At 37.9% G+C, this 24999-nt stretch overlaps 1 protein-coding gene across 1 annotated transcript in view; it reads left to right on the top strand.

Annotated features, from left to right (window-relative positions):
• The window catches only part of LOC141576723 (uncharacterized), a 43290-nt gene that overhangs the window by 3430 nt on the left and 14861 nt on the right, over window positions 1-24999 (top strand). The window contains exons 2-5 of the mRNA XM_074360142.1: window positions 12287-13210; window positions 14179-14303; window positions 15019-15660; window positions 24611-24706. Of these exons, the coding sequence (XP_074216243.1) occupies window positions 12287-13159 (873 nt within the window). The 3' untranslated portion in view covers window positions 13160-13210; window positions 14179-14303; window positions 15019-15660; window positions 24611-24706. The remainder of the gene's footprint in view (window positions 1-12286; window positions 13211-14178; window positions 14304-15018; window positions 15661-24610; window positions 24707-24999) is intronic.

Below are 24999 nucleotides of genomic sequence, written 5' to 3'. Positions count from 1 at the left end.
ATCTTTGTTCTGATGTGGTCCCCTGAGCTGTTCTGCTTGTGAAAAAGCTTTCTCATACTTGCATCCCTGTGTGCTTGTCTATCTTACACACACTGGTTATCTTACTGTTACACTTCAGGTCATCGAGAATTCTTTTTGGCTTGTGAGATTTTTCAAAATATTTTTAACTTGAATCATCCTGAATTGGTATCTGCAGAAGTTTGACCTCTTCCTTATGATACCCGGCTATGTGTCCACTACCTGTCTTGGTGTTAACTGGAGGGATGGCTCTGGCCTTTCTGTTTGGAATCTCTGTTCTACTGCCTAAGTGCTCGCCCAGGAACCCTGTTTTTCATGATAGCCTACGGTGGTGTTGGGGGTGTTATCACACAGTAGTGTTACACGGTTATGTCTTTGTTAGGGTCTAAGCCCCAGATCTTCTCCCATTGTCCAGGTCATGAGGCTTTTCCTGTAAGTCCACAAAAGCTCCCCCTGGGAGCTGCAGAAACATGATATGCATAATCTTCTATAATATGACATTGAGAAATTTTATTTTGTTTGATAGTTATTAAGAATGTATTCTTCTTGAGCTAAATAATACGGAAGCCAGAACACACAGGATGTTTCCCTTTCTCTTCAGCCCCTCCTCCTCTTCACCCTCTCTTTGACTTTCTTGATGGAGAGAATATTTTCATCATTCGAGACCTAGATTCAACAGCCCCATAATAATTTTTTTCCTTGATTGCCATCAATCTGTGTCTATCAGTTGGAGGGAAGCCATTTTTAACAGAAATGCACATGTTGTGAATACAGGTAAATTCAGAAACACAATAGAGAAGATTTTTGGAGCCATGCTTTGTGGATATTGCTAAGTCCCTGAATACTACAATATTTTAAAGATACAGGGATAAAAATAACAGATGAGGGAAAGTTTTCTTAAACAAATGATGCTGACACAATTAGTTACAGTTTAGAAAAAGAAGTAAAGATGGATACTTACTTCCTTAAAATAAATTTGAAAGGAAATGTTAAAAGGTTTGATGGAATTGTTACAACAATAAGGGAATGAGTGAAATGTATTGGGAAATGTATTAAATTAGAATGAAAAAGGGTTTTCTAATCATAAAGTTGACATAAAGAATGAAAAAAATCCCAATCAAAAATGTTCTACACAAAAATTAAAAGATGAGGAATACATTAAAAGTAAAATTGAAGAACAAACATGAAAAATAGTAAATTCAATACTTAAAAACTGGAAAAGATAATAAACAATTCTTAGAGGGTACATCCTAATCATTACCAAATATATGAACAAAAACCTTTAAATAACACCTATAGTAAGAGATACTGAAAATGTGCAAATCACAGCTTAAGAAGACAGGTGCACCATCCCCTCCTGGTCATCCTCATTCTCTGCTGCTGAGACAGTGAAGACACCACTTTTGACTCTAGTTTACAGGCTGTTGTTTCCTGACCTCAGGAGATCTGTCAACTTTTCTCCCCTTTACCCATTCATTTCCACTGTATTTCTAGCCTCTCGTCTTCAGCCCTATCAGGATATTTGACCTCCTTTGATTTGGGCATTTTTCTCTCTGCTTGCTTCTTTGTTCTCCTTTCCTGTCTTTATTCCTATTTCAGTTCATGATTGACAAGGTCAGCAGTGTGTGTAGGGGCTTAAAAGCCCGGCCTCTGGAGGAAACCTACTGGTGTCTGAGCCTAGCTCTGCTAACTAGGGGCCAAGTGAATCTAAGAAGATGACTTGACTTCTCAGTATCCCCCGCTCTAAAATGGGAGAATTGTAGTAGTCTCTTGTCATTGGTTTGTTATAAGATCAAATATGTCAATATGTATGGATTACTTAGATTAAGTATCTGGCATATAATAGCTGCTATGTAAGTAGGATTCAAATTCACTGATGATCTGTTTTTTCATTTTGCATACATAGTTTGGGTTATTATATTTCAAGCTTACAGTGTTATGTAATTCAGTGTTTCTTCTTTAGAGAAACATATTGATCATTCTTTCTAGATTTCTAATTTTTTAAAATTCATAAAGATTCCATTAGCCAAAGTGATACATGGCTTTATTTTAATAAACTTAATTTTTCATTTTTATGTACTCCATACATAACTTATTTTTAATAACAACTTTATTGAAATATAATTCTCATATGATAAAATTAACCCCCATAAATGTGCAATTTAGTGGTTCCTAGTATATTCCCAACATTATTCAGTCATGAAAGCTATTAAACTTTAGAATAATAGGATTCCATAGCTATTAGTGGTTATTTCTAGCACCCCACCCCCTCAGCTCCTGGTAAGACTAACATATTTTCTGTCTCAATAGATTAGGCCATTCTGGTCGTTTTCATATAAACTGACCCCTACAATTGGAGGCTGTTTCCATTATCATAATGTTTTCAAGGTTCATTTATATTGTAGTATATATCAGTACTCTATTCCTTTTAATTGGTAAAAAAAAAATTCTATTGTATATATGTATTCAATTTTGCTTTTGCCCATTCATCAACTGATAGCTTTTTGAGTTGTTTTCACTTTTGGTTACTATAAACATTCGTGTATAGTGTGTGTGTAGACATATGTATTTATTCTTTTGGATATATGCCTAGGAATGCAATTGTTACACACAGAATAACTCTTTGTTTACATTTTGAGGAACTGTCAAGCTGTTATTTAGAGTGGGTACACCATTTAATATTCACACCAGCAAAGCTGAAGGTTCCAACTTTTCCACATCCTTCCAAAAGTTGTTATTGCCCTTTTTTTTTCATTTTAGCCATCCTAGCAGGTGTGAAGTTGTATCTCATTGTGATTTTTATTTTCATTTCCCTAATGACTAATGAGGCTGGACATTTTTTACTGTACTTATTTTTTATGTGCTCTCTGTAAATTTTTTTTGAACAATATCTATTAAAATCATCCAAGATGTACTGCAGATAATGGTTATCGTGTTTCTTTTCATGCCAATACTTTTTTTTTTTTTTTTTTTTTTTTTTTTTTGCCTGGCGGCACTTGCTAGAACTTGGGAGTAGCAGGCACTTTTGTATTTCTGACTTAAAAAATAATGATTTTAGTGTTTCACTGGTGATTACTATAGGTTTTTGTAGAAATGCTTTTACAGGTTAATACAGTGCCTTTGCATTCCTAGTTTACCAAGAGGTTTTTTTTAAAAAAAATTTATTATCAATAGATGTTGACATTTAAGGCTTTTTGTATATCAGCAAAGATGATTATATAGCTTTTATAATTAAGCTCCTAACACGGTGAGTTACATTGATACATTTTCAAATATTGAACAGTCTTTTATTTCATTCTTGAGGTAAACCCTAATTGGTTATGAAATATCAAGTACATGCTAAATTGTATTTGCATATATTTGGCATTTTTGTATCAATATTCAAAAGTGAGATAATTTTCCTTTCTTGTACTAGTTTAATCCAGTTTGTATATCAGAATTTTACTGGCTTTGTAAAATTAATTTTTTAGCTTTCTTTTTCTATTCTTTGAAACAGTTTATATAAGATAGGAATTATTTATTCTGTAAAGGTTTAGTAAAATATATGACATTATTTTGGGAAACATATTGGATATTTTTATTTTAAAAATTACTATTGTCAACTGCTGTAGCAGGTGTTCTTAAGATCCAGAATTTATATCTAAATCTTTAGATGAAATCTTCCTTAGATACATGGTCCCTAATAATCTTCCTTAGATTGCCCTCAGATGACTTTTTAGCACTTGGAGAATAACATGTCTTTTCTGGTTACACACATTCTATTTTAAAAAAAAAAATCTTCAAAATGTTTACATTGTTCTTTATTGAGTTTAATCTCATTAGTTTTGATTCATCATTACAGCTAACTGAGGTGTTTTAATTTTTAATTTGTTTAAATCATTTAAAATTATTTTTTGTCTTTAAAATATTTTATTTTGAAACAACTTTAGAGCCACAGGGAGTTGTAAAGAGAGTTTAGAAAGTTCTATTTACTCTTCTTTCTGTTTCCTCCAAAGGTTACATCTTACACAACTATAGTACAACATCATAACCAAAGGTTTGACATTGGTACAATGTAAGTGCAGTTCTCCGTTATTTCATCCCATGTGTGGATTTCTGTAATCACCACTACAGTCAAGATACAGAACTGTCTCATAATCGCAAAGATCTTTCCTACGCTATTTCTTTATAATTACACACTCCCCCTCCCCTCCACCATTCCTGACCTCTGACAACCACTCATCTGTTTCCATCTCTATAATTTTGTTATTTTGAGGATTCTTGGTATATACTAGATATGAGTCCTTTGTCAGATGTGTGTAATTTCTCCTATCACATAGCTTGCCTTTTCACCTTCTTCCCAGGGTCATTTGCTGAGCAAAAGTTTTAACTTTTGATGAATTGTCTTCTTGATTCATTGATTTTTCTCTATTTTTTGTTTTGCATTTCATTAATTTCCTCTTTTTATTTCCTTTCATTTGCTTGCTTTGGGTTTACTTTTATCTTCTTCTAGGTTATTAAGGTGAGAACATAGATTATTGATTTGAGACTTTTTCTCTTTTCTAAAATTTTTCCTTTTGGCACTGCTTTAGTTATGTTCCACACATTTTAATATTTTGTATTTTCTATTTTCATCCTGTTCATATAGTTTTTAGTTTCCCTGAGCCTTCCTCTTTGATCCATAGATTATTTAGAACCATGTTGTTTAGTTTCCAAGTGTTTGGGGGTATTTTCTCGTTACCCATCTCTTGCTGATTTCTGGTTTAATTCCATTGTAGTCAGAAAGCATTGTCTGTATGGTTTCAGTTCTTTTAAATTTTTGAGGTTTGTATTATGATCAGTATTAAGTTTACTTTGGTCCCCTGTGCACTTGAAAACAATGTGCGTTCTGCTCCTGCTGGGCGGAGTACTCTCTTCGTGTTGGTTAGACCCTGCAGGTTGATAGTATTGTTGAGTCCTGTATCCTTGCTGAGTTCCCCTCTACTTGTGCCATCAGTTGCTGAGAGAAGGGATTGAAGTCTGCAGCTGTAACTGTGCACTCTTCTACTTCTCCTTTCGGTTTTTGCTTCATGTATCGTGCAGCACACTTCTTTGGTACATGCACATTTAGAATTGCTATGTCTTCTTGATGGATTGACTTTTGATCATTATTTAGTATCCCTCTCTGTTAGTGGTAATTTTCTTTGCTATAAATTTTACTTTTTCTGATAGCAATGTGTCCACTCATACTTTCTTTGATTAATGTTTATGTGGAATATCTTTTTTCATCTGTCTAGTTTTAACCTACATATAGGCATACCTTGGAGATGTGGTGGTTTTGGTTCCAGACCACTGTAATAAAGCAAATATCACAAAAAAAAGCCAGTCATATGAAATTTTGGTTTCCCAGTCCATTTGAAAGTTATGTGTATACTGTGCTGTAGTCTGTTAAGTGTGCAATAGCATTATGTCTAAAACAACAATGTATATACCTTAATTTAAAAATATTTTATTGCTAAAAAATGCTAACCATTACCTGAGCCTTCAGTGAGTCATGGTAGTTACATCAAAGATCTCTGATCACAGATCTCCATAAACAAATTAATAATAATAAAGCAGTTTGAAGTGGTGTGAGAATTACCAAATGGTGACCCAGAGACACAAAGTGAGCAAATGCTGTTGGAAAAGTGATGCTGATAGACTTGCTTGATTCTGAATTGCCACTAACCTTCAATTTGTAAAACTCAATAAACTGAAGTGTAGTAAAACAAGTATGTTTGTATACTGTTAAATTGAAGTGTTTCTTATAGACAACATAGAGCTCAGTCATTTTTTTTTTTAAATTGACTGTTATTTAACTGGTGTGTTTAGACCACTTAGATTTACTGTGGTTATTGATTGGTCCTTTTTCTGTTTGTTCTGCTTTTCACTTCTCTGTTTTGCTTTACGTGACTTCTTGTGGATTCCCTGAAAATGTTTTAGAACTTAATTTTGACTTATCTGTGGTGTTTTTGAGTGCTTCTCTTTGTGTATCATTTTTTTTTTAAATTGAAGTTGAGTCAGTTTACAATGTTGTATCAGTTTCTGGTGAACAGCATAGTAGTTCAGTCATACAGATTTATTCATTTTCATATCTTTTTCATTATAGGCTACTACAAGATATTGAATATAGTTCCCTGTGCTACAGCTATTTGTGTATCTTTTTAAGTGGTTACTGTAACCATTACATCATATACACATAACTTTTCTTAGTCTGCTGGTGTCAACACTTACCAGTTTGTTATGATAGTCTTGTATGTTTCCTCTTCACACACTGAGAAGTGCATCAGCACTATAATTATTGCTTCAACTACCAAACAAAATTTAGCAAACACAAAGGAGTAAGAAAGTGTAATTGTCCATATTTGTACTATTTTTATTGTTCTTTCTTCCTTCCTGATGTTCCAGGATTCCTTCTTTTATCATTTTCTCTTTGTTTTGTCCATTCTTTTAGAGTAGATATGTTGGTTGACAAATTCTGTTAGTTTTGTTCATCTGAGAATGCCTTATTTTGCTATTTAAAAAGTTTTTTTTATTAACACAACATTGTAAGCTGACTATACTTCAGTTAAAAATACATACTTAAAGTAAAAACATTTTCTTTTATTGAAGTACAGTCCATCTACAATGTTGTTACTTTCTGGTGTACCACAGAGTGATTCAACTTTATATATATAGGCCATTATGAGGTACTGAATTCCCATGCTGTACAGGAGGACCTTGTTGTTTATCTATTTTATAGATAATATTTAGTTGATTTGCTCTTCATTTTTGAAGGATATTTTTGCTGAATATAGAATTCTGAGTGGGCAGTTCTCTCAACACTTGAAAAATGTAACTTCCTTTTCGGCTCCCTGATTTCTGATGAGAAATTTGCTGGAGGCATTCAGAATTTTTTCTTTGGTCTTTAGTTTTTAAGTGTTTAACTATAATATGTCAGAGTGGATTTCTTTGGGTTAAGATCCTGTTTGGAATTTGTTCAGTCTTAAATATTTAGGTTTGATTATTTATTTATATTTATTTATTTATTTATTCATTCATTCATTCATGACAAATTTGGCAAAATTTTAGTCATTATTTCTTTGAATACTTTTCTAGCCCTACTGCTTTATCCTCTCTGGGACTCAGAATGCATAAATGTCATATTCATTGATATTGCGCCCATCTGTCCCTGAGGCCCTGTTCATTTTTCAGTCTATTTTCTCTTTGTTTTTCAGTTTGGGTAATTTCTATTGTCGTGTCTTCAAGTTCAGTGATTCATCTGTTCTTTTCTGCTGTTGAGTCCATGTATTGAGATTTTTATTTCAGGTATTAGGTTATTTGGTTCTAAAATTTCCATGTGGCCTTTTACATTTGCTGTGATTTTGTGTTTCTTTGCTGACTTTTTTGTTTGTTTGTTTGTCTTTCATTTGTTTCAGGTGTGTTTGTAGTTGCTCACTGAAGCATTCTGTGATGGCTTTTAAAGTCTTGTTTGGTAACTGTTACCTGTGTCATGCCAGTGTTCTTATCTATTGATTATCTTTTCTCCTTTCACTTGAGATGTTCCTGGTTCTTTCTATGTTGAGAGAATTTTTGTTATTCAGTGCTGGACATTTTGGTTATTATATTATGAGGTTCCAGATCTTATTTAAATATTATGCTTTAGTAAGTCATTTCTGTTAATGCTCCAGCAGGGAGAAGGGGATAATGCCAGTTAGGATTTGAAGCTCAGATTTTAATCTTGGCCTTTGCTGACACTCATCTGGGGAGGGGCTCCATGTTACTGCTGATTGTGGACCAGAGTTGGGGCTTCCCCCCAAGGCCACTGCAGGTACCTTCTGGCTGGGATGGCAAGGGGTGCCCTACTGTCATTGGTGGAATTCCTGATGTTCCACTGGGCCTCCTGTCATAACCCCAACATGGAGGCAGTGAGGGGGATGGAGGTCCTCGTTCCGCATGTGGTGTCTACATTGCAGGTGGGGGCTTGTTTTCCTGTAATGTTTGGCTGGAGTCAGGCAGTAACTGTGTAAGTTTTCTGTGTTTCCACTGTCCCTTCATCTCCTTTGGCTGGAGAGAGCAGGCTTTCTGGGGACATTTTTTATTTGCTCCCATTGGCGTTTCTGGGTTGTTGGCTTCCCTGGCACCTAGTGTGGGATGCATGAGACAAAAAGAAAACTCAGGAAGTCACCACTGTGTAGTTCCTCAGGTCCTGATCCCTGGCCAGTCTGCCACATTCTCTTCACCTCTCAGCATGTTTTTGTTTCTTTCAAATATAAAGCCTAGGGAGTCTAGCCATGCTTAGTGGGAAGAACAGGGAAAAGTATGTTTATCCATCTTTCCAGAAGCAGAAGTCCAAATTTAATTAACTTTGAATAGGTAATACATTCATGTGACATACAAATTGAGTGATATAAAAAGAAGTTACAGTGAAATTAACTTTCTCCCACCCACTTCCCCTCTTAGATGGCAACAGTGCTTCTGGTTACTGTGCTTCCTTCTGAGGTAACTTTACAGATACCAGCAAGACATACACAGATGCGTTGTTACCCAGGTGGTGGCATACTGCATACACCATATCCTGTTTTTTTTCTCATAACACTGCATTTTAGTGAACCTTCTGGATTCATAAGAAGAACTTCTTTACCATTTTTCATGGCCTCATGCTGTTGCAGTGCATGGAGATGCCATGTGTATGTAACCACTTGCACTTTTTAGGTGTTGGTCCTGTTACCTGATATATTTATTTTCCCTTCCATCTTAGTGTCTTCTGCACATTTCTTGTGTTTTCTGTGTACACCTGAGTCAGGGTCCTGTGTAAGCTGAAGTGTGTTGGAGACAGCTGCTGGTGACTGAAGTCTTCATTTTATGATAAGTCATATGTATACTCCATAAGTATTTGGAGATACTCATTACAGCTGCTTTCCTAGACTTGGTTCTCCATCATGTTCACAAGGGCTCTTTGGTCCACAGCTTGCATTTCATAAGTGTCAACAAAAGATTTTGGGTATAAGCTCTATATACCCTTATTCACTTTCATGAGTTTAGGTGCTTCCACATAACAGTTAACAGAATGTATGTGCTTTGTTGTTGTTATTTCTAAGGGGCATGAAAACACAGGTCTACTATGATTTGGGGTCAGAGTACTTGTATCTACCTTTTGGGAAAGATGAGATTTACTTTGTTATCATTTAAATTTTTGAGCATGGTAGTTTCATTCTCACTAAATTAGCACTTTTTCTTTAGGGTGGTGATTTTTTTCTTTTGAGTAGAAATATTGCCCTCAAATTCTTGGTGAACTTGAGTAAAGTCATGAATTGAAGAACCTTTTTGCCTTTGTCTCTTGATAGTCTTTCATGTTCTGTTGGCAGTTTAATGCTAAATCCATGCATAATTAAGTTTGATCTTGCACAGAGGATGGAGTCTGGAACTTGCACTGATAGACTGGAACTTGCACTGACAGACTGTGGGAGGATTTTTTTTTAATTTCAATTTTTTAATTTGATATTTCCAAATATATAAAACATCAAGATTCTTACACCAGTTATCTCAAATGAGACCATACAAAGCAATTTTAAAGTGTATACAACAATCATTCCCCCCTTCAGTTTTGCTACTTTATACAACTATGGGATCGACAGAAAATTGAATGGCAAGTGCCTAGTTGGAAAATTTCACCTGTTTACCAAAAAAAAAGGAAGAAATTAAGAAAACTCAAAATCAAACATGTAGGATACTTGCTACTTTGTGTCTGCAAGTCAATTTACAAACTTTTTTTTAATTTAGTAGGCACATGGGACTGAAAATTTTAGCTGCCCAGTTTTATCCAACTACCCAACAGAAAGCAGCACAAATGGAAGTCCCAACACTCTATAAACTTTGAGGGACTGAGAGAGTAGACACTATTTTTTATCTGTAGTAGATTCAATTGTTGAGCCTGCAAATGTAGGCTTTTTTCTCTTAACAGAAATAAATATCCTCAGGGCCTTTCCTCTAGCTTCAGTGGGCTGAGTTCAAGAATAGTGAAGAACCCCTCATGTGAAATTTAAAGTGTGACAACTCTGAAGTATTCTGATGCATTATACAAAATTTTCCTAGTTGCATAGACCAAAGACAGATGTTTTGCTAAATGGCACTGAAGAAAATCCTGACCCAATTGGCACTACTTGGTCCAAATGTTACTGACCAAAGAAAATGATACAACAATATTTATAGGCTCACCTTTAAGAAATGGTTGACATTAATACTGTACATATTTTACACATCAAATACATAGTCCAAGAGTTTATAAAAGAAATTCATGCATTATTACCTTTAAGAATATCAATGTACAACATACCCAGGCCCCCCAGTACTTGTGACATTTCAGGTGGACACAGTGTTATGTACAAAAACAATCAATTTATCTTCTGTGTTAAGTATATAATTTAAAGAAACTTCAGAGATTACTGAGGAAAAACTTAGTCCACTGAAGATTGATAACAAGTGTCAATCTGTGGGATTTTTAAGTATTTCCTTTAAAAAAAAAAAACACCCAGAAAACATAACCTCTGTACAAAGAAAAATATAAAAATTCTGGAAGATCATGTCTGATCACACTACATAACTTAGAATGAAATGTCAGTGGATTAAAGTTTTTCTGTCTTATTCCTTTGGCAGCCTTAATTTGTGAACTAATACTCATATTTAGCTCAGCTGCTTTTATGGCACAAGAGCCCAGTTTTAAAATGGTGGCACTGATTTTCCTTATAACAGCACTATTTTCAGCAGCAATTATATTTTTAAAGGTTAACAATTTGTACAAAAAATGTCTAACTATGCTTATTCCTACTTTATACTCAACAGTTATGATCTTTACAAAAAGCTAATATCTACATAGAGAACCATCTTTTACATGCCCCATCTCATCTCTGACTTGGTTGAGGAAGTACAGGCATTTCAGATTAGGTATTTATGTGTTTTAGATGGGATTCTTGGATTTATGTGAATATAAAAATAAGACAAAATAATTCTTAGGTACATTCCAGTGTCCCAGTAATTAGTTACATGATAAATAGTACCTACCTGCTGACAACCGATAAAAGATGAGACATTCTGAGGCACCCTAAAAACCTAGGTCTGTAACAGGTGAACAAGAAGGCCATTTTACTCAATTCTGATGCAGTCACCACTGACTGCTATTTAAGGTGTTTACTGGTAACCAGCAAGTTTAACTGAAGAGATGTCACTAAATTTAAACTGAAAATATATATTTAAAAGCAGCAATTTACATTGAGGGAAATATGGTTCTTGTGTGTTCTGTGTAAAGAGAGATTATGAATAAAGGGAATTGGCAACTGAGCACCCTATTTCAATTCCATGAATACAGGTTCCATGATAAGATATCTGCTACATGCATTTTGCTTACAGTAACTGCCTAAAACTCACCAGCTACATAGAGTTAAACTCTGTATTAAAGGACTATTGAGTTACAGGGGAATTGGCCATATCAGGTAGCTAGTGACATAGTACCAGTTGTGAAAATTGAGATAAACGAGTTGACAAATGGATTCATTGAATATGTTAATATTGTGAATGAGAAGACAATTCACCGGGATAATATACCCACAAGTATGTTGATCTGACAAAAACCACAGACTGACATCAAATGGATAAAAAAATACTGGGGAAAAAGTGAAAATGCCAACCAAAATAACAAGGTGGGTGGGCTGGGTGGAAGAGCACATTTAAGGCATCTAAAAAAAAAAAAATCCACATGGCTTTGGCTTATTAAAATATTTTACACTATCTTTTTTCTTTTTAAAGAAGATTTGAAAGCACATAAAAATCAAGCAGATTGTTAAAAAAAAATCCCGCATGGCAAATTCAGTTTGTAAGCGTCCTTCAGATATTTGTCAAGGAAAATAAAGAAGCCTCTGCCCATGAGATTGCACATGGTGGAAGAGGTCCTTCCAACCCTGTCTATCTTATGCTGGATGGCAGCCCAGAAGTTCGCTGTGCAGCAGCTACAAACAAGGTGTTACTCTCTGGAAGGGAAGGGACTGTGGAATTTCCACTGGTTGGCGAGCAACCCAGCTTTAATTTTTCCAGATACTCTGCATGTACAGGCTTATGACACTGGAGAACTTGATGGCATCCTTTACTTTGAACCACTCTATCTCCCTTCCTGTATTAACAGAATCTTCCCAGTCTTCTAATATTTCAGTGACAGTAAGGACATAGACATATGTCCTGTGCTTTCTGTCTTGGTTCTCATATATGCCCAGGAGTCTGCCTGACTTTCCTTTGACTCCAGCCTCTTGGTAAGCCTCCCTCACGGCAGCACCGGCAGGCTCCTCCTGGGGCTCCAGTCCTCCTCCTGGGCCAGTCCACTGGTCCGGGACCGACGCCTGCCCACCTGCAGCACCTCGTCCTCCTGCTCGCTCCGGAAGCACAGGGACGCCGCCCGCTTCTTGAAGCCCTCGCGGTCCTAGGTCCGCGTCCTAGGGGGGCTTGGACCTCATCCCAGAGGCGGGCTCTCGCTGCCGCGGCCCCTGCGGAGGCCGCCACCCCGCCGGGGCGCGGGGGCGAGGGCAAGTCGGGGCCCAGGGAGACGTGGCCGGTCAGTCCCAGAGCCGGCGGCCGCTCCGACGCGGGGCGAGGAGCGAGAGCCGGTCCCTGCAGCCAGGGCGCCCTGGAGGGAGCGCGGCCTCCGCCCGGGCGTCTGCGGCTCTCCCCGGAGCCCGCCGCCCGCTCGCCCCGGTTCCCGCCGCTGCCGCCGCCGCCCAGGGCGGAGCGGGGCGCGAGGTGCGGGGAGACGGCTGCAGGGGCTCCCGCCGGCCCGGCAGCAGCGCCGCGGCCGCGCGAGGCGTTTGGTGTCGGCTGCGGGCCGTCCCGCCAGGGCCCTCTGACGTGCTGCGTGTGCACAGGTGGCTGCGCGGTGCCCGTCAGTGCGCCGTCCGTGGCGGGGTCTGTGTTCGGGGACCGGTGTGTTTGTGGCTGCAGTTGCCGCAGTTCGTCCCGGCCCTCCAGACCTCCCCAGCCCCACTCTCGGCCTCGTGGTCCTGGCACGACCGCTGCTTCTGCCCCGGATGCTTCCTCTGGGCTCCGCCCCCAGCACGTCCACGTCACGCCTGCTGCCTTAGTCCTGCAGAAATCCTGCGCTTTGGATTTGTGTCACCTTCTGTAAGTTGAAAGCTTCTGGACCAAGTGCGGCAGTGAGATGGAGTCAGAAGAGGAGGTGAGCAAAGTGATTTCTGTCCTGTACCTCTTTTTTTTTTCCTACCTTTTCAAGCTATTATTTCAAGATGCCTTTCTGAGGGCAAGGGTTAAAATTCACTCCCTTAGCTTTGCTGTTATTCTTCATTTCTAATAAATTGGGAACTACAAATACTCTACTTTTAAAAATGGTTGTATATGTTTACTCATTTGTTTTGGAATAAATTTGATGAAGATGAGTTTATGGGAAAGCAAAGTGTGACCAGGGGTTAGGAATTTAACTGGAAAATTGAATCTTCATGAAGCTTTCCACATTTCATTAGATGTTAAATTCTACAGTGAAGTTTCATATGATTATTAACTATAAGTATATTCCTAAATATCGTGGTTAAACTGTTATTAAAATAATATATCATAAAGCCATTAATATTTTTACGTAATACAGTTGTTTGATTATTGAATTTTTCTTGTCAGATATTAGTCAGCAACCTGTTTTTTCTTTTAGTGATTTTGTAACAAGAATAAAAATATATTTTTATTTTTTTTTGACACAGTTTTATTAAAATGACTTGACAGTGTATGAGCATTTTTCAGTTTATTTTCTTCTTTCACATTATATTTTTAATTTTGTGTCCTTCTACATTGTATTCTAAAATTTGGAACCGATTGATATGTGCTTTTCACTTCACTATCATGAGGGATGTTTTTTCAGATGAAACTGAAAAATTTAGTAATTCATCTTTTGTCAGTATTAAAAGCAGACCAGCTAGGCTCCTTTGTGCCGCACTAAAAATAATACCAGAACATAAGAAAGGTTTCTGTATTACTTTATGTGCTCTGTGATAGCGTCTTTTCTGTGAACACACTCAACTCCTAATAAGACCCTGGCATTGAAAATTTACTTGTACATACACAGGGTTATATTATGCTTCCTTGATCCTTGAAATGAGTATGGATTCTGACAGAAATCTTTGTGCTGTTCTCCCAAAGGTATTGCCATCAGAGAGTCAGCAAAGGTGGTTGACCAAGCCCAAAGGAGGGTGCTGAGGGGAGTTGATGACCTGGACTTTTTCATAGGGGATGAAGCCATAGATAAACCCACGTATGCCACAAAGGTAAACTCCCCACCGGGATTTGCTTCTGTAAGTGTATCACCAAGAACAGAGCAGTAGGATGAATCATGGAAAATGGTAGATTTCATAGCAATTGTACTTGTGAGCTGTGTATTTTATTCTTGTGTTGGAAAACAGGTTTTGTTGTTGTTGGTTTTGTATGGGGTATTTTTCAAAATTGAAGTATAGTTGATTTACAGTGTTGTGTTAGTTGAACAAGGTATTTTTCATGTGGGGAATCAAGTGAATTTACAAAACCCCGGAATGCAGGATTGACTCTGGGAATGCTGGGCTTCATGTGAGAGCAAGACCTGCTTCTGTGGAAAATTGCAGGTTGACTCACTAACCTGTCAGATGTAGAAGAGCTGTAGATTGATTAATTAAAAAGAAGCACTAAAATTGTTTAACTAGGTATTTGTTCTAAAAACCTCCAAACTCCAAATGGAATGGTATGGCAGATTAGCTGTACTTTTCCATCTGTTACTCCACTGTTAAGATGATACTTTGTACTTAGAGATGTGAAGTAGAATATAAATGATAATATAACTTAATATTTCTGGTAAAGTGTCTGTTATTTCTTTACATAAATTAACATTCACCCAGTGCAAAGGACCTGTTTTCTCTAATAACTCAGTCTCTTCTGGGCCAGTGCTTTTAAAACTGTTGCTTTTACTGACATGGACTGAAGCTTGACATAGTTTGTTTTCTCTTCCTTTAGTGGCCAATAAGACATGGAATAATTGAAGACTGAGATCTAATGGAGAGGTTCATGGAACAAGTTATTTTTAATTTTCCCTGAGCTGAACCTGAGGGCCATCAATTTTTGATGGTGAGTAACTGGGACTGAGAGAAGAGCCCTGTGGATTCTGGGTTGCTTAGATTTTAAACCCAGGATATTCTTCTCTGGGGAGTTTTTAATTCCCGCTAAAGCTCTTTGTATGAGTTGGAGTGCTTTTTGGGCAAATAACAGAAGGTTCAACCAAAATGTCCAAAACCAAAGAGGGCTTATTATCCCACAAAACAGGATGCCAGGGTCAGGCCACTCAGGGCTGGTTACTTGAGCAGCTGAGAGATGGAGGTGAGAACCCAGCCTAATTCACTTGTTTGGCCTCTTGTGCTGGTTCCCCTCAGGCCCCAGGGTGGCTGCCCGAGTTCCTGTACTGACTCTTGGTGTATTTACTTTCAGAGTTTTAGAATTAAGACTCTCTTCCTCAGAAACCTTCCTAGCAGATTTGCCCTGTCTGTCCGTGCCCAGTGTGGGCCCTAGAGGGGAACAAAATTACTTTGGTACATTTTGATGAGTCAAGATTCTCTCCTGTTGCTGGTGAGGGGACCACATCTCATCACCTGGCCCCAAGAGGTAAGTACCTAAACCGGCCTCCAGCAGCAAGGAATGAGGAGGGAGGAATGGGTTTGAGTAGGAAACCACCTGTGTAGTTAGGTGTCCTCCTGAAATAACTGGATGGCTCTGACCTTTGCTTCTTACAGCAGAGGGAGCTGAGTCAAGGTGCTGTTTTGCCAAGGTTAAATCTCACTCTAACACTGAGCTGAGTTACGGGCCCTGATATTGTGGATGTAATTGATCTTGTTCAGATGAAATAAAACAATACAGAGAAATGAAGAGAAGTGTCTCTTGGTTGTGGAGCCTGTTTTCATTGTTTTATGTTCTTTTTAAGTTAAAATTAATTACATGTATAAAACACTTACTTTAAGGAGAGCAATTGCATGTAACATAAGCTGCACATTAAAACCTACATAATTTAGCTTTGCATTTTTTCCATGCTAGTGCATTGTCAAATGGTCCCTGATCCAATTATATAATTCTTCCTAATGTTAAATATGGAATATTCTTTAGAATTATCTGGCTTAAAATATGTTAAGTACAAGGCTGTTATGGTAGTTAGTGGAATCTATATATTTTGTGTCTATTAAATCAAGTCCTTGAAAGTGCTCTAAGCTTTTTCCTGGCTGTATCTTCACAACTAGGAATTGCCACATCCAAGTACTGTGTTTTACAGGCCACTGTGTATTTTCTCTCCTGTGTATCTACGATGGTTTATGTAAAATACATGGAGCCAGGAAACTGACAGTATGTCTGAGTGGCTTTGTCTTTACAGCCAAAACAAATTACAGACTCCCACCTGCCATGCTTGGCATGTTCCCTTCTCTCGTACGTCACATAACTACCTGTTGGTAGGACTCCAGGCATGGGCCTGGGGCCCAGCTTCCTCTCCCTGCCTGCCCCATCCTGCTCTGCTCAGAGGGAGTCTGAGTCTTAGGCCTGTGGAGCAAATGCAATCACCAGAACACAGCCCACAGGAAATTTTTCCTACCAGGAATTTTTCTGCTCTAGCTGGCATATACACCGCAGTACAATAAAACCAATTGCTGGGAACGAACTGGAGGTGTTTGGTATGAATATGGAAAAGCTTAAATCCTTTGCCAAAAATGAGTATCTGAAGTGAATGTTCAAAAATAATTGTTTATTACATTAAACATAGGAAAATATTGTGTTACATTTATTGTACTTTGAAGTTAGCAGGTGTGTTTGCTGCATGATGTGACAGAGGAAGTTATGAGAAGGGTGGTTTTATCTCAGGCTTATGTCCTTCCTCATCAGTTAATGGGATAATTGAAGGGGAGTGAAGCAGGTACAGGGATTTGTGGCCATGTCCAGAAATTCATTGAAGACATTTACTGAACCACTACATCAGCTAATGGCTTCTTGGTGTAAAAGAGTCTAAAAGTTTTAAATTAAAGTTCCCTCAGTAGCCTATGAAATTGTCCCTTCTGACTGCCATGACAGACATCTGCACATCCATGGTGGGAATGAGCTCAGTAGGGCTCATGTTTTTCAAGAAGTTTCAGAGACTCAACTCATGTTGGTCACGTGGACTAAACAGATAGCAAATGGGAACCACTCTCTTTTCTCTAATACTGAATTTCCCAGAGTTCAAGACAGAATCATATATTCTAAAGAACTGCAGTGCTCTTGAAGGGAAATTGAATTGTAACTGTAGAGGAGATTTGCAAACCTTTTTGAATATGAATCAGGGGAGGAAGAGCAAGCAGCAGTGCTGCCCAAGGATGCTGGGAACCAGGAGCTCTGCCATCCACTTGAGAGCAGGAAAGATGTGTGTCCCAGCTCAGGGATGGAGGGTCACCCTTCCTTTATCCTTTTGTTCCAATCAAGTCCTCAGTAGCCTGTGTGCTGCCCACCCACATTGGCAAGGGCAGGTCTCCAAACTCAGTCTGCTGCATGCTAAGCTCTTCCAGAGACACCCTCTCAGACACACCCCAGAAAGAATGGTTTACCAGCTCTCGGGGTACCCCTTAGCCCAGTCAAGCTGACACATAATATTCACCATGACATGTGGCTTGTCCTGGCTTACCGCAGTAACTCCCTTCCTGGTTCATGAGGGTGGCTGAGACCTGCTCTGTCCTGTACACTAGCACTGGCCGGTGTGGAGCTGGACATCCTTGGCACTGCTGAGTCTGTTACTGCTGGCCCGTGTTCTTCCCATTTTCAGTATATTGTCATCTCCACTCCTACTTACCCTTCCTTGAGGATTTATGTTTTTAAAAATATTTCTTTACTGCAGTTATGGAGAGGTTTGGGACTGGAGCAATATTAGTTGCATGTGTTCAGCTTGCTTTCTTTATCCAGAAATATGGATTGATTTTTATATTACTGACTAATTATTCATTTATGAATTAATATTTGATGATATTTTACCATTATTATGAATAAAATGCTTATGTAACTTACATTCATGTGAAGTTTTAATCATATACTTCAGTATTTAAAAAATAAGAAAAACTTGATATCTCCAATTTAGATCTCGTTATGTATAAATAATGGTTTTTGGAAGGTTTTATTTAAATTAGTCCTCTAAAGGAACAATTACTGGTGGTAAACATAGGAGAAAAGGAGGATTGAGGAAAACATAGATTTATGATTATGGTTCTGAGAACCCAGAAGAATGTGTCTTTAATAATGCTGAATTTGATTCAGGAACCAGGAGAACCTAATTTTATTGTAAACTTTCTCTTAATGGAAGTGTATAGATTTTAATGTTAGTTCTTCACAGATGGTGAATTGTTTGGCAGCAAGTACTAAAGTGTAAAAATCAGTGATTTAAGCAAGTTAAAGGTTTTATTTTTCTTAAAGTCATTTGTAGCAGGGAGGGCAGTGCTGGTAGGTCAGGTTTCTGGTGTCATTAGGGATCTGTGTGCTCTAGTATATTTAGCATATGGCTTCCATTCTAAGATTGCCTTAGATCACAAGTTAGCTGCTGCAGCTCCAGTCATCACCTCCATATTCCAGGAAAGAAGGGGTTAAGAGCAGAAGTGGGCCTACTTCATGAGTCTACCTTCAACCTTGTAAGGAGCTTTCCCAGAAGACACATCCAATAACTTTTGCTTCTTATTGGCCAGAACTTACTTAGCCATCCCTGTACACCAGGAAGTCTGGGAAATGCTGTTTTCTGGGCCTGTGATTGATCAGTGGTCTGTCATTAAGGCAGAAGGCAGAATAGATACTGGGTAGGGAAATTGCAGTGCCTGCCATAATGATGTGACTACAGGTATGAAGACAGTGGCAGATCAAGAATTCAGCTGTCTTCACAACTGTGGTTGGATATGGAAAGTGTTTTCCACGTTACAGAGCCAACAGGCTAGGGAAAAGCCACACCAGGATGTGCTGTGGCTTCTGCCCTGGGGTGAAGTCTTTCTTCTGTTAGCTTCTCCGCCTGTGGAGAAATAAACCAGGAAGTTGTATTGGGAGTTTCTGTGGCCTTCGCACACAGGCTGTAACTCAGGGTTTCACAACTCTTGTAATGAATTTTTTTTTCTTATTATAGAACTATAAGTGCGATTTAGAAAATTTGGAAGATGCTTGTGGGGCTTTTCACACTCCTATCCCATTATCATAAATATTAACATTTAGTATAGATATACTTAATCTTTTCACTCATGTTTTTATATGATTTGCATTCAATATTGTGTCCTCCATCCCTCTCCCCCATTTTCTTGCACGGTTTTCATAATCCTCGCTTTAATGGTCATGCAATCATGTATCCAGTGGTTGTTTCCTGTCTGTTTAGCAGCCCCACTATTTTTAGATGTTTACTTTTGTTTCCAGTTTCTTGGTTTTGTAAGACATAACATAAAGTAATCTTTGCACATTTTTTCTATATTTAGAGAATTTTTTATTAAGAATATAAAAGTTATATATATATATAATTTGGAGGTACAGATGTGTTAATAATTTTGAATCTCTGGTATACAATTTCACACTGAAATCTTCAATGTACAAGAAGCCACATTATTTGAACTCTTAGGATTGATTAATATCATTTTTGATTATTTGACTTTTTAATTTGCAGTTTGAATACCTTTGATCTTAAGCAGTTTTTCATGTATTTATTAGTTGTATTTTCTCCTTTGTGAATTGCCTATTCATGTCCTGGGTTTTGTACATATCAGTGTTTTATTGCTTTTATTGTTGCTATGATTTCTTTGAACTTTATTCTACTTAAATTTTTCTTTTGTGATAAAATGCACATACCATAAAATTTATCATTTTAACCATTTCTGAATGTACAGTTTGGTGAGTTGTGTACATTGACATTGTTGTGCAACCATCACCAACATCCATCTCAGGAACTTCTTCATCTTCCAAACTGAAACTCTGTCCACATTAAAGAATAACTCACTTTCCCCCTCTCCCAGCCCTAGCCCCCACCATCCCCCCTCTGTCTCTATGACTGTAACTATTCTGGGTCCTCATATAAGTGGAAACATCCAGTATTAGTCCTTTCATGACTGGCTTATTTCACTTGGTATAAGGTCTTCAGGGTTCAGCCACCTTGTAGCATGTGTCAGAATTTCCTTCCTTTTTTAGGGCTGAATAATATTCTGTTGTATGTATGGCCACAATCTGTTTATGGTGTGAACTCTTTCATATAACAGATAAGAATTTTTTGTCATAAGCAGATACTTTTTCTCACTTGATTTTTTGTAGGTTATGTTTTTGAACATCTATAATTGTAAATTTTTATGTAAGTAAACCTACTTTCCTTTGATGTTTATATATATTTTTCATTCATCTGGGATTTATTTGGAACATCACTTGACACTGAAATTAAACCCAGGAAGAATCCAGAGCCAGGGTTAATCTACTTCTTGTTGGAATGCCTTCTATAGGCTCACATTTTTTTTTAAACCAGGCAGGAAGGAAACATTGCATGACTATGCTCCCACTTTGCATACCTTTCTAGCCTTCCTCTCTTCATCCTATTCCCCCCTCTAATCAGTTTAAATGTTATGTTTATAAAATTAACTTATTAAGGTGCTTGGATTCCTCTTCAAGGTAAGAGAAGATTCTAGGTCTCTGGAGTTAATTCATTCAATTTCTTCTGGCCTGAGATATATTCTTGATATTACAGTTGATTGTTGATATATTCAGCACTTGCTAAAGGCCCAGCCCTCTCCCCACCAAGCATTTGCATGAATTAACTCACTTATTTAATCCCACAGACAATTGTGGGGTAGGTAGTTATTACGCCTGTTTTTCAGGTTGATAGGAGGTGCCATAAGGAGATATATTGTAACCTAAATATTGGAATCCACAGCTATTCTTCATGTGCTTTAAATGAAAGAAAACTAAAAAAAAAATCTGATATAGTAATCACTAACACAGTGCTAAATGTGTACTGGGAACATTAAGGTATTAACTAATTTGATCTCAGCCCCTTGAGGTAGGCACATTAAAATAAGTAATGTGTTGTTGAATAATGTTTAGATCACTTACTTACAATCTGCTTTTGATGACTTTATTATTTCTTGTCTATGTCTTAAGATTGCTTTCTCTCTCCCATTCAGGGAGTGTATTGATTCTAATCAGAGTAATTAAAACTTAATTGGGGCATGATGTTTGAGCTTTGTATCAGACAGGAGTATAAACTAAAGCCCCCAGCTAGTTGATAGCCAGATTTGATTATTTGCTTGAAGAGTTAGCATACACGCAGCACAGGATTCAAAAGGTGCAGTAGGATTTCCAGTGCAAGAGTGTCTCCTTCCCACTTCTGTGTTGCCTTCCAGATCCCCTTCCTGGAGGAAACCAACTTTACTGGTGCTTAACCAGCAATAATTATGTGCAGGCACATGGATTATACATAAACTTGCTTCATAAAATGGTAACAAAATTGACATACTATGGTACATTTTGATTTTTACTTTAAAAATTTTAGAAATTATAATTTGAAATATATGAAATTTACCCACTAAACACAGTTTTAAATATATCATTTGGTAACGTTACCTACATTGATATTGTGGTGTAACAGAACTCTAGAAATTTTCCATCTTGCAAGATAAAACTTTGTGCCCATAAACAGCTCCTCATTTCTCTCCCTCATACACCTTGCTTTTTAAAAAAAATGTTGTAGATACAGAAGTATATTTAAGAATGTGTATGTATGGAGAGGCCTATTTTCATGTAGCAAATTTATAGTAGATATTGTTTCATATCTGCAGACACACTGCCCATCCTTTTTAATTGCTGCAAAGTGTTACATTTTATGGATGTGACCTAATCTGTGTAATCAGTTCCTTGTTATGTGCAGTTATGTAGTTTCTGATCTTGGAAGCTGACAACTGTGCACCTCTCTGAGGCACCTTGTTTTAGATGTCCCTTGGCTTGACAATGGAATTTGATTTTGTCTCATAGTCTTTGTTCAGAGACTTTCTCTTCAGTAGGTGAGTTTCTCACTGGTACATGCTGATGATTTTAGTGATAATAATGCACTTTCACTGAGTACATTCCCCATGCCAGGTGCTGCCATGAGCACTTTGTTTAGACTCCTGTGAAGTCAGTGCTAATTATGCATGGAGAGAGGAAATCACTTTCCAAACTTGGTAAAATCGAAGGTGGGGTGTAGCTGGGCTGATTGGAGTTGGAGCTCTCCCGTTGCCCGTGCTGAAATGGCCTGGGCTGTGTGGCAGGTGTGTGTGGTCACAGCTGCTTTTCTGGTGCTGTGATTTCTGGTTTTAGTGTGTTTTATTTATGTATGGATATTTTAAAACTCAGGCTTGGCTTTCTCTTTGGTTTCTATTGGGTGCATATTCGTTCTGATAATTGGTAAAACATATTTTAACATAACTGTACTTTTGTATAAGATATTTACCTGTATTTGTTTAGGGATGATTACTTCCAACTGTGCTTAGTGACCACGTTGGTACATGGCCACATTTCTTACCTCCTCCTCCTTTCTTCTATCACCTGCTTTTGATTGTTTATGTTAGTGTACTTACTCTGATATTTATGTTTATGAATTTATGTTTAGTGGTGTCTCTGTTGCTCTACCAAGAAAACAATATCTTTTGATTCCATGACACAAGGGCATCAGGGTCTTTATATTTTCCTCCTTTCCATCTGTGCCTGTCAACTTCATACTACTCCTGTTGTTTTAATTTATAATATTTACATTCTGTTCTATAGCTATAGATTCTCCCAGAAAAGAAAAGCATTTATCCCTATACCTTAAATGGACTACTTGCTCACTGTAAGTCTTTGGCTGTACTTTATGCATTCTTATTATTTGGCTAAAGCTTATTGTCTGATGGTTAATTCATGAAGGGTTCATAGAAACCAAATTCTCTCAAGTTGTTGTATGTTTAAATATATTTTGTTTTTGCAACAGACTTGATTGGCAGTGTGGCCAGATATAGAATTCTGGGGTCATATTTTCCTGCCAGAAAACTCTGTAAATGTGGCCCTGTGTGTCCCAGTGTCCTGCATGCAGCTGTGCCAATGGCCAAGACAGGCTGCCCTTTTCCTGCTTTAAGAGTATGTTGCTCTACTCAGTAAGCCTAACAAAACACCATAGGCTGAGTGGCTTCAACAACAGACAGTTGTTTTCTCACAGCTCTGGGGGCTTTAGGTCTGAGATCAAGGTGCCATCATTGTTGGTTTATGGTGAGATCTCTCTTCCTGGCTTGTAGATGGCCTCCTTCTCACCAGGTCCTTGTGTGGCTCTTCCTCTGTGTGTGAGTGAGAGAGAGCTCCCTGATCCCTCTGCCTTATCCTGCAGAGATGTTAGTGCTGTCCTGTGACCTCACTGATCCTGGATTACCCCTCTAGGGGCTTCATCTCCAAACACAGTCACCTGAGTGCTGCAGCTTCAGCATAAGAGTTTTGGGACACACAGCTCAGTATATAACAAAGGGTAATGTGGATTTTTATTTATTTTTTTGCCAAAAGGCCTAGATTTTTTTTCCTTTCTTTGTTTTTTATTTTCTCCTTTTCTCACTCTTTTTTTCCCTAGCTTAAATATGTGATGTAAATCCATATTTATTAACATGGAAAAATGTTCAACATATTGCTGAATGACAAAAAGGAGGTTTATTTATTTTTATCTTTATGTAATCCTGTTAATTTCCTCCTATTAGATAATAGTTATTATTTTAAATAGACATTTCAAAAAACTCGGATATCTATGTCATGATTTTCATCTGCTTTATTTTTATATTTTTCTGGGTACATGTTTTTTATCTGCCATTTGTTTTTTCCTATTTTTCTCTCTCCCCTCTCTTTTTCTATGAGTGTTTTTATTTGATGTTTGGCTAGTCTTCTTGTGTTCTTTCCTCATCTTTGAGTGAGGGGAGATCTTTCTGAACTGGCTGTGTGTTGGGTTTAGGCTGGGTGGTGGGCAGTGTCTGGCTGAAGCAGCTTCTGTCCCAGGCTTGTCTTTCTCACAGCAGATGGTGGAGGTGTAACTTCTCACCTTGCCGCCTGTGCTCTGAGGGGAGGGGCCTGGGGAGCGAGGCTCCTGCAGCTGTGCTGCTCAGACTACTCTGAATCCAAGCAAGGGCTCTCTGCTTTTGCTCTTCTCTGGAGAACTGGATATTGCCTGGTATCTGAAGTCACTGGTGTTCTCTTTCCATGTCCTCACTCATCTGGTCTCAGTGGGGCTGTTATTGCCCTTGGCAGCTCAGTGCACGTCTCTTCAGATTCACGGTGTTTGGGTGTTCTGTTATCCGAGGTGGAGTTTCTTTTTCTGTAGCTTGTTCTTGTTTTGGGGTGGATTAGTAAGAGCAGAAGTGTTTAGAGAGGCTTTGCTCTCTCAAAGATTTTAAACCTCACAGCCAAAATGTGTTTAATCAATCACTCTGGGTGTACTCTGTCTGTCAAATTAAGGAGTTGTACAGCATCTTAATGAACATGCTTTTAGATTAACTTATTGCCGTTCTGATGTAATTACATGAAATTTGGGTGAACACTAAATATAGTGAATATTTCCTTACAGACAGAACCTCCTCTGAATACACCAGAAAATAGAGAATATCTTGCAGAAATTATGTTCAAATTATTTAATGTACCAGGACTCTACTTTGCAGTTCAGGTAAGGACAAGTGACTTTCATGATTCCCAAGTGACCTTAGTTGTCTAATGTGGAAGAAATGGTGATTCTAGAGGCCTCTGTAAGATTGTGTGGTGTGGTTTCCTTTCCCATGCACTCAAGTGCACATGAACTCATCCCATTCAGGTCCGAGCTCAAACACTGTACAGAGCAATTTCTGTGATTTATGTTTTTACTGCTGGTGTAGAGTTTGTCCAGCTTTTGTCTGTTTACATTCATTAAAATCTAAAGTATCTTCAGGAAGACAAGATCAAGATGTAGGTGTGGTTCTTTGG

Source organism: Camelus bactrianus, unplaced genomic scaffold (genome assembly GCF_048773025.1).
Source record: "Camelus bactrianus isolate YW-2024 breed Bactrian camel unplaced genomic scaffold, ASM4877302v1 HiC_scaffold_26, whole genome shotgun sequence".
NCBI classification, from domain to species: Eukaryota; Metazoa; Chordata; class Mammalia; order Artiodactyla; family Camelidae; genus Camelus; species Camelus bactrianus.
The sequence above is the reverse complement of the archived record's forward strand: the minus strand, read 5'-3'. Positions and strand labels throughout refer to the sequence as shown.